Source organism: Bos taurus, chromosome 14 (assembly GCF_002263795.3).
Source record: "Bos taurus isolate L1 Dominette 01449 registration number 42190680 breed Hereford chromosome 14, ARS-UCD2.0, whole genome shotgun sequence".
Classification (NCBI taxonomy): domain Eukaryota; kingdom Metazoa; phylum Chordata; class Mammalia; order Artiodactyla; family Bovidae; genus Bos; species Bos taurus.
In genome coordinates this window covers 4261696-4278397 of record NC_037341.1, presented here as the reverse complement: position 1 = coordinate 4278397, position 16702 = coordinate 4261696, and the positions used below count along the sequence as shown (strand labels likewise).

The 16702-nt window shown below is 49.8% G+C and overlaps 1 protein-coding gene and 1 non-coding gene across 4 annotated transcripts in view; both read right to left on the bottom strand.

The window, feature by feature from the left end:
* Positions 1-16702, bottom strand: part of COL22A1 (collagen type XXII alpha 1 chain) — a 224150-nt gene that overhangs the window by 40802 nt on the left and 166646 nt on the right. For all 3 annotated transcript variants that reach the window (XM_002692600.6, XM_025002008.2, XM_059874411.1), the window contains 4 exons: positions 16415-16459; positions 12249-12296; positions 5368-5481; positions 4955-5008 (listed from right to left, as the gene is read on the bottom strand). In XM_002692600.6, the coding sequence (XP_002692646.3) occupies positions 4955-5008; positions 5368-5481; positions 12249-12296; positions 16415-16459 (261 nt within the window). The remainder of the gene's footprint in view (positions 1-4954; positions 5009-5367; positions 5482-12248; positions 12297-16414; positions 16460-16702) is intronic.
* LOC112449648 (U6 spliceosomal RNA) lies at positions 4383-4489 on the bottom strand. The gene has a single exon (XR_003038246.1). It is a non-coding gene; the product is annotated as a U6 spliceosomal RNA (small nuclear RNA).

Sequence of the window (16702 nt, the reverse complement as noted above, 5' to 3'; positions counted from 1 at the left end):
CAAGTCTGACAGAGATCTTGTTTGATAAGCCAAGTTCAACAGAAAGGAAATGAAACAGCCCTCTGTTTTGTTTTCTAGAGAGAGGCATGGGTTGAGTGAAGAGCACAGAGACACACTTGAGTTTGGAGCCAAAAACCAAGGCAAGCCTGTGGGTGCCCAGGCAAGATAAACCAGTCAATATTAAAGGAAATCAATGCTGAATACTCATTGGAAAGACCTATGCTGGTGCTCCAGTGTTTTGGTCTCTGGATGCAAACAGCTGACTCATTGGGAAAGTCCCTGATCCTGGGAAAGACTGAGGGCAGAAGGAGAAGAGCAGGTTAGAGGATAAGATGGCTGGATGGCATCACCGATGCAATGGACTTGATCTTGGGCAAGCTCCAGGATACGGTGAGGGACAGGGAGGCCTGCCATGCTGCAGTCCATGAGGTTGCAAAGAGCTGGACATGACTGGGCGACTGAACAAGTGCGATTCATCTTCCCAGCCACAGTTGGTGAGAAAGGGAAAGCTATTAAGAGTCAGTACCAGGGGCAGTGAATCAATAGATAGAAGCGTTGAGTCTTCTTGGGCGCTTTCCTTGGCGCTGGTGTTGGTGATAGCATTACTGGGTTTAGTCACTAAGTTGTGTCTAACTCCTGGGATCCCGTACACTGCAGCCCGCCAGGCTCCTCCTCTATCCATGGGATATTCCAGATGAGAATACTGGAGTGGGTTGCCATGTCCTTTTCCAGGGGATCTTCCCGACCCAGGGATCAAACCTGCGTCTCCTGCTTTGCAGATGGATTCTTTACTGCTGAGCCACAAGGGAAGCCCCTCCTGGACGCGTAACAGCATACTACCTAGTGGGGGTCTAGGACCTGGACTTCAAGGATTCACTTTGACCTACTAGTTTTGTAGTAGTTTTGTAAGATTGGCATTTAACCTTGCTAGACCTTAGTTTTCTAATATGTAAAGTAGAACACTATCCAAGGATGATGCTCACCATCATAGGAGATGACATTATAAAGCAGGTAAACTGGTCTTTGGTCCTTAATACACTAGGTATAACGTCTCCTGCAGCTCCCTGAGATCTCACTGTGCAGGGTGACCCTGAGAACAAGGCCACCGCAGACTCCCAAGTAGAGAAACAAAACACCCTGTCTTTCAGAAGCAGCACTGATTTCTGTTCTTTTCCTGGATGGAAGCTTTCTTTGACTTTCTCCGACTCTGAAAAGGAACAAACCCTCCCTTGAAGGCAATTATAACAGAACAAAGGCAGAGTCACTGTCCCAAGACAGCAGCACTTCAGGAGCGGTTGGGCTGATTGAGAAAACAATTCCTCCTTAGTGGAAGGAACGCCTTATCTGTTTAATTGATCTGCTTTCCTTTCTCTGAATAAAGGTTATCGTGTGGCAGAGGTAGCACCCAGAAGCTGGCAAGCTGACAGCAAAGGTCGTATACTGAGGCTCAGCTGAAACGACCCACCTGCAGAATCCTTCAAGCAAGGAGTTTAGCCGCCACTTATGACCCCAGAAAAGGGGAATCCTCAGGAAATAGCAGAGAGGATGCTCAGCTGTGCTGGTGTCTCTTAGCCTAACACTTCCCCAGGGCAGAACCTCCAGTTCTATCTACACTGAGACCTGATGTCTTCAGTTCCCGAAGCAGGAGTCTTGGTTTTGTCAAAACCCTGTAAAACTTCAAAATCTCTGCACAACAAACAGGAGTTGTTTTAACCTGCCGGCCGGGGCCTGGGACACCTGCTGTTTTCCATCCTGATACCCCACAGGCTCCCAGTTGGTGTCACACCTCAGTATTTTTCTTTGCCTCCTTACCTTTTAATAACAAATATAATGGCTCCAACCCCATCTTTCAGGGCTGTGCCTAGGGTGAGGCAAGTGACCACTCACCCAGGGGCCCCATAAACCTCAGATCGGACATAAAGAATATGTCAATGACATATTTTTAAAAGTCAAAGTTAATGAAAAATGAAGAATTTCATCACCTATTCAGTATAAATCTATATCCCTTCCTACTTGAGAACTTCTGAATATGTCTGTATTTAAGTTAAAAGAAAATCGTACTATATGTTTTAAGTGGTAAATTTTTAAGTGATTAAAAATATTTTTCTTTTCTAATAAAAAATTAATGCAAAATAATACAAGATGAACAAAATATGAAAATGGAAATAAACACAGGGCTCCAGATCAGATCAGATCAGATCAGTTGCTCAGTCATGTCCGACTCTTTGCGACCCCATGAATCGCAGCATGCCAGGCCTCCCTGTCCATCACCAACTCCTGGAGTTCACTCAGACTCACGTCCATCAAGTCAGGGATGCCACCCAGCCATCTCATCCTCTGTCGTCCCCTTCTCCTCCTGCCCCCAATCCCTCCCAGCATCAGAGTCTTTTCCAATGAGTCAACTCTTCCCATGAGGTGGCCAAAGTACTGGAGTTTCAGCTTTAGCATCATTCCTTCCAAAATCCCAGGGCTGATCTCCTTCAGAATGGACTGGTTGGATCTCCTTGCAGTCCAAGGGACTCTCAAGAGTCTTCTCCAGCACCACAGTTCAAAAGCATCAATTCTTCGGCGCTCAGCCTTCTTCACAGTCCAACTCTCACATCCATACACGACCACAAGAAAAACCATAGTCTTGACTAGACGAACCTTTGTTGGCAAAGTAATGTCTCTGCTTTTGAATATGCTATCTAGGTTGGTCATAACTTTCCTTCCAAGGAGTAAGCATCTTTTAATTTCATGGCTGCAGTCACCATCTGCAGTGATTTTGGAGCCCAGAAAAAGAAAGTCTGACACTGTTTCCACTGTTTCCCCATCTATTTCCCATGAAGTAGTGGGACCGGATGCCATGATCTTCATTTTCTGAATGTTGAGCTTTAAGCCAACTTTTTCACTCTCCACTTTGACTTTCATCAAGAGGCTTTTGAGTTCCTCTTCACTTTCTGCCATAAGGGTGGTGTCATCTGCATATCTGAGGTTATTGATATTTCTCCCGGCAATCTTGATTCCAGTTTGTGTTTCTTCCAGTCCAGCATTTCTCATGATGTACTCTGCATATAAGTTAAATAAACAGGGTGACAATATACAGCCTTGACGAACTCCTTTTCCTATTTGGAACCAGTCTGCTGTTCCATGTCCAGTTCTAACTGTTGCTTCCTGACCTGCATACAAATTTCTCAAGAGGCAGATCAGATGGTCTGGTATTCCCATCTCTTTCAGAATTTTCCACAGTTTATTGTGATCCACAGGGCTCCGAAGGAGCAGAAATTACCATGAGACAAGGGGACACGACTGAGCTGTGTAGAAGGAAAACGAGGGTCTCGTGTAGGCTGGGTCTCATCTTGACTTAACATTTCTGTATTTTGTTCCTCATGGATCTACTTCATTCATTTTAAACGTTTCACAATACTGCATTAGAGTCTCATTTAGCTTGGTTACACCTTTGCCCAGGTCTCACCTCAGTCTTGGCCCAGGCACTGACAGAGGGCTTACAATGTGCCAGGCGCAGGTGGGAGCATCGTTGAGCAGTCATCAGGGTCAGAAGCCCGGAGGGTCTCTGCCCTCACAGCCCCTCGTTCACCAGGAGGAACGGGAAGGGCCGGGAGGCAAAAAGCCAGCCCAGGGCCGTTGCCGAGACCGTATTCCCACCCCAAGGGTCTTGCTCCTGTGGTCTCTCTCCCACTGACAATTTCATGCTGCAACCCCCATCAGAGGAGCCATACCGAGTCCCAGAGAAACACGGTGACATAGTGACACACGTGTCCCTGAACACGCGTTAGGGATAGAGCGATGTGCAGAGGTCACAGCAGCACAGAGTTGACAAGGCGGCGGGGCAGAGAAAGCCCCCCAGGGCAGCGTGGATGTCCACTCCCTGCCTACACACTCTCCCAGCCTACACACTCTCTCCCCCTGAGTGCTGAACACTGTCCTGACCGAGGGCCTGAGAGCCGCAGCCCCGAAGCCTGCCTGTTCCGCAGCTGCGCGCCCAGCTCCCCTCTCCCATGCCAGCCTCTGAGCTCCGTGAACCTATAGAGCCATGCTGCCTGTTCCAGACAGGTGTCTCATCATTCACAGCACAGTGAATGATGCCCACTGCATTTCTATAGCACTTTCCTAATAACACTCTTTTTTAAAATTATTTTTTATTGAATGATAATTTCTTTGCAGAATTTTCCTGTTTTCTGTCAAACCTCGACATGAATCAGCCATCAGTATACATATACCCCCTCCCTTTTGAACCTCCCTCCCATCTCCCTCCCCATCCCACACCTCTAGGTTGATACAGAGCCCCTGGTTGAGTTTCCCGAGCCATACAGCAAATTCCTGTTGGCTGTCTATTTTACATATGGCAATGTAAGTTTCCATGTTACTCTTTCCATACATCTAAAAATACGGAATGCTTCACGACCTTGCATGTCATCCTTACACAGGGGCCAGGCTAATCTTCTCTGTATCATTGCAATTTTAGTGTATGTGCTGCAGAAGCAAGCACCCTAATAATCCTTTTATCGAGTGCTAAGTTCTTTATCTGTACAATATGTTCAACTCTCACTTCTCTCTGCAGTTGTTTTTATTCACATCATTAGTGGTTGGAGAAATTGAGGCCCAGAGAGGTCAAAGATTTTGCCTAAGGTCACACAGCAACAATGACTCAACTAGAATTCAGAGTTGTCTGACCCCAAAGTTCACGTCATAACATCACTACACGTTCCTATCCAGTAGCTCATCTGTACTTCCAACCACTCAGGTATTTGTAGATGAGCAATCTGAGACTCAACAAGTTCAAGTGCCCATTTCCAAGGTCACTGAGACAGCCAGAGCAAAGGAGAGACCTTGAATGTGGGTTTTCTGATTTTAAAACCATGATCTCGTTACACTGGGCATCACTCTTCCTCAAACTTAGGCTAACCAGTGAGATGAGAACAGATACACGTGAGTTTTATGACGGTTCACTGACCTGAGGTCCAGCTATTCCTGGGGGCCCTGGGAGGCCTCTGGGCCCAGCATCCCCCTGCAGCAGGAAGAACGGGGAGAAAAAAAGAAAAAACAGCAGGAATAAGTGTCTGGACCCGACATACGGCATTGTCAGCAAGATGTCCACTTCCATATCATTCACTCATTTCCCATGGGATTCCCAGGTCCCCGCCTGCCCCTCAGAGTGTCTGAGCAAAGGCAGGCGGTGATAAGGTGTGTGGCTGTGATTCAAGGGTATAACCCACCCCCAAAGTGGTAAATGGTGCAGGAACCAGTCCCCAAGGTGACCCCAATGATCCTCGCCTCCCAACGGGTACCAGAGAGACAGTGCTGGCGTCTCCAAGATGATTCACTTTGTCCCAATGATAAAAACGAAATCTCCTCTTTTGTTCCTACCTTTTTCCCTTCTGTGCCTTCTCTCCCTGGCTTTCCTGGGAGACCTTTGTCCCCTTTAAAACCTGGAAGACCAGGGAGGCCTGGGGGACCCGGGGGACAGTCATTGCACACGTCCTGAGAGAAAGAGTAACATGATAATACAGTTACTTGTAAAACAAAAGGTGACCCATAGCTCCAACCCCTCCAGACAGGAGGAAGCCAGCAAATGATGAAAAAGCAAACGGGTAGATGGAGTCATTACCCACACAGCCTATGTCAAACTTCATGTTTTTCTCTCTCGTTCTTAAACTAGGTTTCAGCATTAATATATCTGTATTATTACCGCACGTCTCCCTACTTCCGGCCAATGGCTGAAGTGTAGCCCAAGACCAAGACGTCAAAAGCACATGTACCGATGTCTGTGAACATCTAAAAATATTCACAGTACAGATTTAAAGCAAGCATTTAGTACTGTAAGAAACAGCATGCTTTGTCCCTAAAGCCAGAGACAAAACAATGCTGGAGGCTGAATTCTCTGTCTCACAGGTTTACCTAAGTGGTTTCTGAACAAAGAAGCAAAATAAAGAATGCAAGAGGCAACCCCCCTCCCCGAGGTCTTGCTCACTGTAACACACACCAAGTATCGCCTGGCATTCTTCTTAGTCCAAGGGAAACTCACTCAGTCGTGTCTGACTCGTTGCAACCCCAAGCACTATACAGTCTGGAATTCCACTATACACTGGAATTCTCCATGGCAGAATACTGGAGTGGAGTATCTTCCCAACCCAGGGATCAAACCCAGGTCTCCTGCATTGCACGCGGATTCTTTAGCAGCTGAGCCACAAGGGAAGCCCTTCTCAGTCCGAAGTAGGTATTTAATCAAGGCTCTCTGGAATGGAGCTTTGCTCCTCGGCTCTGAGGCAGGTGAGTTCTGTCCCTGGAGTGAATTTAAAGCCCAGGGAACCAATTCTCGAGCTTGTCTGTGTCATCCCCAGGTCTTACAGTTTGGAGCACAGTAAACCCCAAATGAAATTCACTGGCCTGACCACACTCTGTCCAACTCACACCCCAGCATCTTGGACTGCTCCTTCCTTGTGCTGTCGTTGTGCTCAGTCATGTCCGAGTCTTTGTGACCCCATCGACTGTAGACCGCCAGGCTCCTCTGTCCGTGGAATTTCCCAGGCGAGCATACTGGAGTGGGTCACCATGTCTCCCTCCAGGGGACCTTCCTGACCCAGGGATCCAGCCCACACCTCCTGCATCTCTTGCATTGTAGGCGGATTCTTTACCACGGTGTTCCTTCCACGCCTTCACTCTAATCCTGTCTTCCTCCCCGATTCCCTCCTTGTGATAAAGGTTAAATAAAGTAAAACAAGCATGGCTCTCGGAACAGTGCCAGATCATTTCCAGAGCGTTCGGCTTTGATATGAATTCACATACTCAGCCAGCGGCTCCCTCGCTGTTGGGCACGGCGCTCTTCTGCTTCGAGACCACAGTAAACAGCTGTCTTGAAGAGCTCACGGATCCATGGCACCAACTGACCCAAGCAAATGTGCTAACTCGGGCCTTGGGCTGCTCCACTGGAGAGACGGGCCAAGACTTGCTCACGTTCACAGTGGGTGATGTCTCAGGTGGCCTGGCACTCATCTTGATCTCTAATTCAGGATGGACAGGCTTTCATCAACAAAAAGCATCTCTGAGCAGTCCACCTTCCTTTCAGGTGCTCACGCCTACTCAATCTTTGATGTTTCTTTAGAGGTGTCCTACTCCAAGAAGCACTCCTGATTGCTTCACACTGGGGGTATGCTTCTGCCCCTGAGAACCTCCTGCTACAGAAGCACCTGTCTCACTATAGAGTGGTCTCTTTATAGCTCCATGCCGTCCCCATCAAGCAAAAAAAAAAAAAAATGTGTGAGCTCTTCGAGAACAGAAGTAGAGTTGCTTTATCTCTGCATGTCTGATTTATAGCAAATAATCTTCCACAGAGCATGAGCTCCGTGAGGGGCCCAGCCGACCCAATCAACCACCACCAATTGACCTTCACACGCCTAGGGCCACCTCCCAGAAGCTGGTTGAAATGTTAAGGGGAACGAAATGTTGGGTATGTGAAGAAATGGCAAATGAGGTGAGCTGAAGGGCACTGTCTTTAGTTGCTGGTGTTTGGAATGGTGGCAGGCTAGGGAGAAACTCTTCTATTCCTAGACAGTCTCTATAGTTGCTTACAATAGGATATATCTGTGAAATAGGGCAACCCCAGACACGGGATGCATGGAAGCAGAGCTAGGCTGGTTGCAGTAGGACTTCCAGACACTAAGAATTTTTGGACTTGGAGGTACAGTGGGATCCACAGGAGAAAGTGATCACATCTAAGACAAGATCTCACTGTTTTCTCATTTCTTGTTGATTTCTGGCATGGTTAAGTCAGCCTGAGCATGTCATAGTCACACATCCTGTGAGCATTGTTCCCTGATGGCCAGGGCAGCCCCCAGACTTGCTAGAGAGGGGGCTGGACTTAACATACAGACCCGGTCCTGGAATCCAGTGCGCGGGGCAAGACCAGCCCCCGACCCGCTCTCCCACCAAGCCTCCCTTTGCCTCTGTGCCCGTGGGACCCCAGCCCCTGGACCTGGGACACCTCAGTCATGTGGATGCTAGCACTGGGACCCAGGCAGACTGCCCCCAAACACATCTCAGTGGCATATTAACTACTGTGAATTAAAGTTACTTAAGAAATGGTCAGTGTAAGACTGACATTGATACTTCTGTCTTCCCTAAAACAGGAAATAAACCAAAATACAGGAAATAAACCTCTCACGTGAAAGGGGCCCTCCCTGCAGCTGGAGGTGGGAGGACACCTTTATCCCCAGAAACAGGGATTTCAGGGCCAAGAAGCCTGTATAAATCTTCAGTTTTAATTTACTACCCTGAACCCAAGCTCTGCTTAAAGTCTTCACTAATTAAGCACCCAGAGCCTATGTTTCTTTGCCCTGTCAATTCCTCACAAATGTCTTATGTCTTTACCTACAAAGTATGAAAGCTGCCTGTTTGGCCACTTTTTAGGTCTCATTTCTAGGAGACCTCCATGTGCACAAATTAAAGCTTATTCTGCTCCTGTTAATGCCTTGTGTCAATTTTTAGTCCCATCACAGAACTCAAGAGGACCCACAGGTGGAATTTTCTCCCTCCCCATCACCAGCCAGAGTTCTGTGTCCAGCTGGACAGGCTTGCCCAGACCACAGTGAAGCCTCTGCCCACTTGGGGTTCACGGCTACACCTTTCCAAGCCTCAGTCTCCCTATCTGTGAGATGAGAACCTCAGATTCTGGGGAGAAATACATGGCGAGAACACAGGAGTTTCAGCTGCCATGTACATCCCTGTGGTTTCAGCTGTGATTTTCCTCCCTTTGTCCCACTGGCAGATCAGAGAGATGACCCTGCTCATCAATTCTGCTCCCAACTCTTCCACTTAACTGAGTCATCTCAGGCAAGCCACTTTAGTTCCTTTGAGTCCACTTCCATATCTGTTAACAAGGCTCTTTCTCCTACTTGGGAGAGAGTGCAAATTTTAATACATATGAAGCATCTAGCATGTTGCAAGCTCCAGTGTGTAAATGCAGACTCCTCTTTGTCTCCATCCCCTTCCTATTTCCTGAGACATTTTCAGCAAACCCTGTGTCATTGTATTTGGTGCAGGACAGCAGACTAAGCAAGCGCTCAAAACTGCATAACCCTGGAGGGATGCTGCGGTCTCTTGCCAGGCACAGAAATCATCTCCAGATCATCTCACACGAACTTCTGCTGGATTCCTGAACCTTCAGTGCACGTTCATGCCAAGCGTGTAGCCTATACCTCAAACCTCGAGCTGACAGCCAAGGAACTCACTACCTGCCTGTCCTGCATCAGGTGGTCGTCAGGAAGCTTGGATACACGCAAAAATGAGGTCACGTAGCAGAGGAGTCGAGGGCATGAGGAACTGGAACTGGTCACACTGGGAGTGAGTGTTGGCTCTGCCACCGTGCAGCTCTGTCACCTTGAACAAGTGTCTGGCCCATCCCTGCCACCTCCTGCTCTGCAAAAGGCAGTAGGTGATAGTACCCAAGGTCCATCTAGTCAAAGCCATGGTTTTTCCAGTAGTCATGTATGGATGTGAGACTTGGACTATAAAGTAGGCTGCACACCAAAGAACTGATGCTTTCAAACTGTGGTGCTGGAGAAGACTCTTGAGAGTTCCTTGGACAGCAAGGAGATTAAACCAGTCAATCCTAAAGGAAATAAACCCTGAATATTCATCGGAAGGACTGATGCTGAGGCTGAAGCTCCAAAACTTTGGCCATCTGACGTGAAGGGCCGACTCATTGGAAAAAACCCTGGTGCTGGCAAAGATTGAAGGCAGGAAGAGAAGGGGATGACAGAGGATGAGATGGAATCATTGACTCAATGGACATGTGTTTGAGCTAACTCTGGGAGATGGTGAAGGACAGGGAAGCCTGGCATGCTGCAAGTCCATGGGGTCACAAAGTCAGACACGACTGAGCAACTGAATGATAACAGTAACTGGGTTGTTGGCAGGGACTGGGTGAAACAATATTTATCCTGGGAATCGTCTAAAGGAGAGGCCTTGAGGAGGACCTCTCGGGCACAGATCCAACCATGGAAGTTTAGTAAACGGGAACTCTTAGAATACAAAGTTTCTACTCAGGCAGTCTTCCAATGACCAGGAGGAGGCAAATTTTCTGTAACGAAAGATGCCTTCTCAGCAAGAGAGGGTTCCCCCACTCCACAGCCACCCCATCAGGCTTTAACTGACATCAAGATGGCAGTGGGTGATTATCAACTAGGGAGCCAGGATAGTGACTCTGCAGACCTGGGCAAACCCACGAGGGCCAGGCTTCCATCTACAGAGTTTCCAGGCAAAGCACAGCTCTGGAAGGTCAGGGAGTGTCAGGTACTGCCCTGAATGTAGGTGCTCACATTCTCTCGTAGTTCCTGGCTGCTACATCCTTTGGCAGGTCAGAAGTATCAATTTGACTAAACGTCTGTTTCAATGCTGCAGCTGTAAAGCACACAGCAGTCACTCCTGTTATCTCTGCCTTAAAGACTGGGACACTTTGAGGCTGTAATCCTTAAGGGGAGGTGGGGGACAAGAACTGAGGCAAATCCAACGCCTTCCCAGTGGGACAGAATTAGAGAAAAATCACCTAGACTAAAAAGCCTGTACTAAATAGGACTTCAATAGATAATGATTTCTTGCCATGTCCTGGTTGTAAAAAAAAAAAAAAAAAAAAAAACTCCCTCTTGTCAGTAAAAATCAAGAAAGATTGCTCCACTCCTCATTTTTAAGTAAAATGTATCGTTTTCCATCAAGGCGTCTCAATGTGTAGAGAGATGAAAAGTCCCAGGCTTCTGAGATTTCCTTTCTCCTTCTGCTCTCCTCCCTTGCTCTCATGCACGAACCGGGTGCTTTCAAATGCCTCCCAAGTGGTTTTTAGAAGACAGGAGATGAGGGAGGGGTGGTCACGCAAAAGGCAGGGCCGGGCTCCACCCAAAGTTCAGACCAAGGCTGAGAACAGAGGCAGCAAATGGTCCCCCACGTGTGTGGCCATAGGACCGCTCTTCTGGAAACATGGATCTTACCCCGCTCTGTCCTGCCTGTCCCCCTTCTTCTCCGTTCAAGACCCGAGGTCCCTGGCCGAGCTCCCAGGCAGCCAACTCTCCGCCCTATCTCAACCGAGCTCTCTCAGCTCACGTCCCCCACCCCCCGGGGAGAGGGTGCTGTGGTTCTGACGATGAGCTCCGTCTGCGCTCAGATCCAGACTCCACCTGGCCAAGGGCCCAGCAGCTCACTCACCGCTCGGCACCTGCGCCCTGGACCTGGCACCAGCAGGATCCTCACCCAACCTGCTGGATTCTGCCCAGGAATATCTTTTCAGAACCCTAGGACGCAGTCCTGTGTGGGGTCCAAAGTCAGTCTCTGGACTCGTTGAGGAGTGGATTCTATTCCCAGAAAGTCGCTGACCCTCATGGTGACTCAGGTTTCTAATAAACAAAGAGCTAGTCACTAAGTCTTATCTGACTCTTTGCGACCCCTGGACTATAGCCCACCAGGCTCCTCTGTCCATGGGATTCTCCAGGCAAGAATACTGGAGGGGGTTGCCATTCCCTTCTCCAGGGGATAGTCCAGATGCAGGGATCAAACCCGGGCTTCCTGCATTGCAGGCCAATTCTTTACTGTCTGAGCCACCAGGGAAGCCCTATAAAGGCTGACACACATCCCTGGGTGGGCTCAGACCACCAACCTTTCGGTTAATCGCCGGATGTGCTAACTGACTGCACCAGAAACACACCAGCATAGCCTTAAAATCCCCTGGAGAAGGGAACGGCTACCCACTCCAGTGTTCTTGCCTGGAGAATCCCATGGACAGAGGGGCCTGGCAGGTTGCAGACCATGAGGTTTCAAAGAGTCTGACACGACTGAGCGACTAACAAGCAAAACGAGAACATAATGGTACCAACCTCATGGAGCAATTGTAGACAAGAGAGATGCACGTGAAGCATTAACCATAGTACCACCCGGAAGGATTTCCCGTGACAACGGATCTTATTGTCCAGTAAGACAGCCACTAGCCACAGGTGGCCAGTAAGTACTTAGGATGTAGCTAGTGTGATCAAAGACCGGAATCTTTTTTTTTTTTCATTAAGTTAAACAAGTTTAAATTCACACATGTGGCCAGTGGCTTCTGTGCTGGACAGTGGATTTTAGCGCACTGCTGGCACGGCATGTTCTCAACAAATGTTGTTATAGTTGTTTATACTCTGCTCAGACCAAAAAAAAAAGACCATATCATTGACATCGCCAGCCTCCCCGTCAAAACTCTCAAAAGGCATGCACATTTTTGTTTTTACCTTCACCAAGAGATTTACGTCCCCTGGAGACAGTACTGAAGAGGGGCCCTGTCAAAGTAAAAATAAATAAATACATACACACAAGTGCACACTGCATATTCCATGCTTCTGCAGCGAGCAGCCTTCAAAATGTGACTGTAACAGGTGACATGTCTACACAGGACACAAAGAGCCTGGTCTACGCCCCACGCTTGGGAACCACAGGCAGACTCTTCTGAGCTGTCCTAACTAACATCAGACTTTCTGGTCCCCGCCTTCCTGGCCCTCTCTCTCTCCTGCTGGCCCCTCCTCCCCCTTCCATCACCACCAGCAGGTCCTATGGGTACTGTGGAAGACGAAGGGGGCGGGTTGTCCTTTACTCCAGGTGGGTAATAGCTGCCGCTGTCATTCACATCTAGTATGAACCTAAAGCAATTCCTTCAGCTCCCCCAGGTGAACTAGCATTTTAAGCCTCATTCGTCTTTATGAGTTGGAAGTCTCTAACTTCAGGAGGGGAGTTCAGAAATCATGAGTAATTACAAAGCCTCTGAAGGTGTGAAGGAGTCTGCAGGTCCCTGAGTTCACACTCAAACCCACAGTGAGTTCGGAAGTGGCGTGTTATGACCATGGCAGGCCCAGAGCCCAAGTGGAGTGGAGGCTGGGTTCACCCCAGGGTGCAAGGGACAGGAAGCTGGGAAGGAAAATGGAAATACAAAGGCAGATGCTGAAGGGACGAGGGATTCTTAGGTAAGGACTGGAGACTGGCGTGCTGCTCTGCACACTTCTGCACATCGCAGTGGACAAGGAGTGCCAGAGAGCCCACGGTGCAGAGGGAAGATGGCAGGCTTCCTCCAGAATGTTGGAAGCCTGGGACCACTATTAGACTTGTGGTGGCTGCTTCCTTCTGATTGAGTCCAGGTTTATCCAGTCTAGCCTGTTACAGAGACAATTTCCTGGCTTCCCCACTTTCCCTGACTCCATGGGGTTTCTGCCACATCCTGTGGCTGCAGACAGTGGCAGAAGCATTGTGTAAGTTCACATAGGATAACCTTGGCACTGGCTGGGTGTACGTCATGCTTCCTAAGCTGAAATGCTCAAGTACTGAATCACTGCCCTGGGTTGCAAGAGGACACCACCTGAGACAAACTGGGGTCGGGCTGAGTCAGAGTCGGCGGTTCTGAAGGGGCCCCTCGCCTGCAGGGAAAGCTTGCCTAGGCTGCATCTGCTGGAAAAAGCCTAGAATACCCTTAGTTATCGGAGACCGACCCTGGGGAGGAAGGCCAACCCATGCTACACGCTAATTGAGTAAAACTTTAAAAGGGGAAAGGGGTTTTATTTTGACATTGCATGTTTTCTTCAGGCAAGTTAATAATGCAAGATTTATACTGTCCAAATTGGGAGTTTTTTTTTTCCTTCTTTTACAAATTGGGAGATTTTTATACTGCTGGCCTTGTATTCTTGGGGCTATTTTTCTGCTGTCATTTGAGCCCTCTGTAGAGTTGTTAAAGCTCTATGAGCATGGCTGGGCATCAGTTAGAAGAGAGAGAAGAAGGGGTGGATTTCCCGTCTAGGTACAGCGTGCCCTGGGGGATAATTTAATTAACACCCTGTTGTGATCCATTTCTGTGGGCCTCCAGAGAGAGGCCTGAATACACAGGAGCAAGGCCCGTGCGGGGGCAGTGGCCAGTCGGTTGTTGATGGGAGGGAAGTGCTGGGGTGAAGAGAGAGAGTCTGTGCCCTGCCCAGGCCGTCATTACCTCCTGGGCACTGACCACCTGCTGCCAGGATGCTGGCTGGCTGGTCACAGAGACGTCAGCTACACAGCCACTGACGACGGGCTGACGTGGAGGTGAGTAAGAACCGCTTCTTGACGGGCTAGCTCTATTTGCTGCTCACACCCGAGAGCTCCCTGTGGGATCAGGCTGAGGCTAGATTCCAGCTGAACCCCCAGCTTTGACCGCCTCTTCCCTCACCATGCCCTGTTTTCTTCAATCTTAACAGGTTTCACCTTAATCAATCACTAGGCACAAGAATCCCCACCAGAGGCTCTGCTTCTAGAGCACCCGAGGGTAGACAGGGGACTCCTGCTACAGGGATTCTAGGGATGCAGCCCTGGGGGAACCCCGCCCAGGGCCCACTGTCCACCCTTGGAGGGCTGGTGACTGCAGGAGAGGCCTTGGTTGTCCCAACCCTGCACATTCCCAAGACAGGTCTGGCCCCGGCTGCTCTGGAGAGATGTACTAAGTCCTTGGAATGCCCTCCCTGATAAGAGTGCCTTTGTTTGCCCAGGGCCTTGGGCCATGCAGTTAACAGTGTCCTTGCTGGGGGCCTGGGGCCAGTCTGACCTCTGGGAGGACGGCAGATGGTGGAGTAACCAAGACCACCCAGGGAGGCATGCCTGGTCTGGGTAAGAGTCCCTTGATGGCAACACCCGCTGAATTTCAGACCACTCAGGGTCACCTCCATGGATTCAGATTACACACAACTTCTGGGAGAGCCGAGTGTGGGCAGGGGACACGTGGAGGCCTCAGCCTCGTGTCTTGGGGGCTCCTTCCCTGGGATAAACCGTCATCCTGAGTGTAACAGCTCTCCTGAGCTCTGGGAGCCCTTCTGGTGAGTCACTGAACCTGAAGGGGGTCCTGGGGACCCCTGAGAACGTGACTCATCTGATTATCGAGACCAGAGACCCTGACAGCAATACCTGGGACCACGTTGGGGGAGGGTGTTCTGTGAACTTAAAGGTAGTCAAGAGAGACCGATGCTCTCTCAGTCTCTGCCGGAAACCAGTTGAGTCACGTCAAGGTGAGCCCATCCTGTCCGCTGGACTCTGTGGATGCACTTCCCTCTGCAGAGGTATCAAGGTCTGGATCTGGCAGAGGTCATTTGAACCCCTTCAGCCTTTGGCCTGAACCTTACTCTTCCACCCACTTCACCAGGGCCTGGCACTTGGGTATCAGGGTGGATGCTGTGAGCTTTATTTGGCTGCTGCAAATCTGACTCCGTGAAGGAGGAGGAGCATATGAATAAGTACCCTCAACCTCCAGCAAGACTTTTCACTCACCCTTCTGGCGGGTCTTAGTGAAGTTTCAGGACCCTTCTAGGAGACCAGGGTGCCCGTCCAGGTGTCTGCTGTTCCCAGCAGCCTGGACGAGGCAGAGACAGATGCTAACGCCCTCAGGGGCCTCCAGGTCTTGGGTCTTTGCCTGACTGACACTTGCAGCAGGCCGGGCTTGCAGAGCAGACAGACGGCCATCCTGAGGGCAAGCCTCTGCCCAGGGGAGATCCAGTCTGAAACCAGTCTCGAGGCCTGGGACTCCCCAGTCGTGGCTGCCACTGTCTCTTCCTTCTCAGGCAGCAGGTTTCAAAGGGCTGATTTCTCCTGTATCTTCCCACCTGCCCACCCAGACCCACTCATCCTCACTGCTCCTTCCCTGGAGGGCCCACTGGTAGCCTGGTTAGCTGGCTAAGCCTTCGGAGCATCTCTGGCATTGGTAACTTAATCTGGGGGCTGGGTTCCCAGAGGGGATGCACTGCACACGAGGGAAGCCTGCTGGAGCTGAGAGCCCGGCCATGCTGCCTGGGACCAGACGCTCAGGACTCTCTCATCCTGCGCAAGCTGCTGTAGCTCTCCTTGTGAGAGAGGAAAGGAAGCTTCTACTCTAACGGGGGGAAACCAGAAGGAACTGACATTACTGAGGAAAAGGTCAGGACACAGGCCAGTGAGGAACCAGCCCTGGACAAGAAGTGGCTCCTGTCCATTTGCTCACCCCCAGGTCCCCATCCATCCCTTTCTGCTCCAAGTCCTGGGGGTATCAGGGACTCACCTGCCTCTGGCGCTCAGGTGAGCTGGCCCAAAGAGAAGCACATGGGGAAACCGGGATGGGGGCACTGCTCCCTCCCAGCCTCTGGCCAGGTTTCCTGGCAGTGGCTTTGAACCCACAATTTCCGCTCCCATCTGGCAGCCCCGTCCCCACCGTTCCCGCTTTCTCTTGGCTCTGAAGATGGGTGCAAGGTGGTACTGGCTTCTGTGTTTATCTCTGGGCATCACAGCCACCTCTGATTAGTTCCCTCCGCCCACAGCTTTGTAAAAAGCCCCTTCTTAAAGCTTCTTGAGCCATCCGAGTTGCATTTTATTCTGGCTGAACCCCTGATGGTCAAGATTCATCCAGAACAGTTAGATCACATACTGGTTTGCCAGGAGGCCCTCTTTCTCCTGGATTTCCTGGTATACCCTAAAAGAAGAAAGAAAGAACATTAACTCTGTTAAGCACATAATCCTGATCCACTCTGCCCACTCTCTCCCTCAACCTCTCTATCTTGCCAAGTGCAACTCAGGAGAAAACAGATCACCCGACCGTGAAGACTGGCACCAACAAAAACTCACAGCTTCCAACCTCAGCTGAAGACCCAGAGCTTCTCAGAATATATCAACCAGGGCAAATATTCAGAACAGTAAGCCACCCCTCTCAGAACTC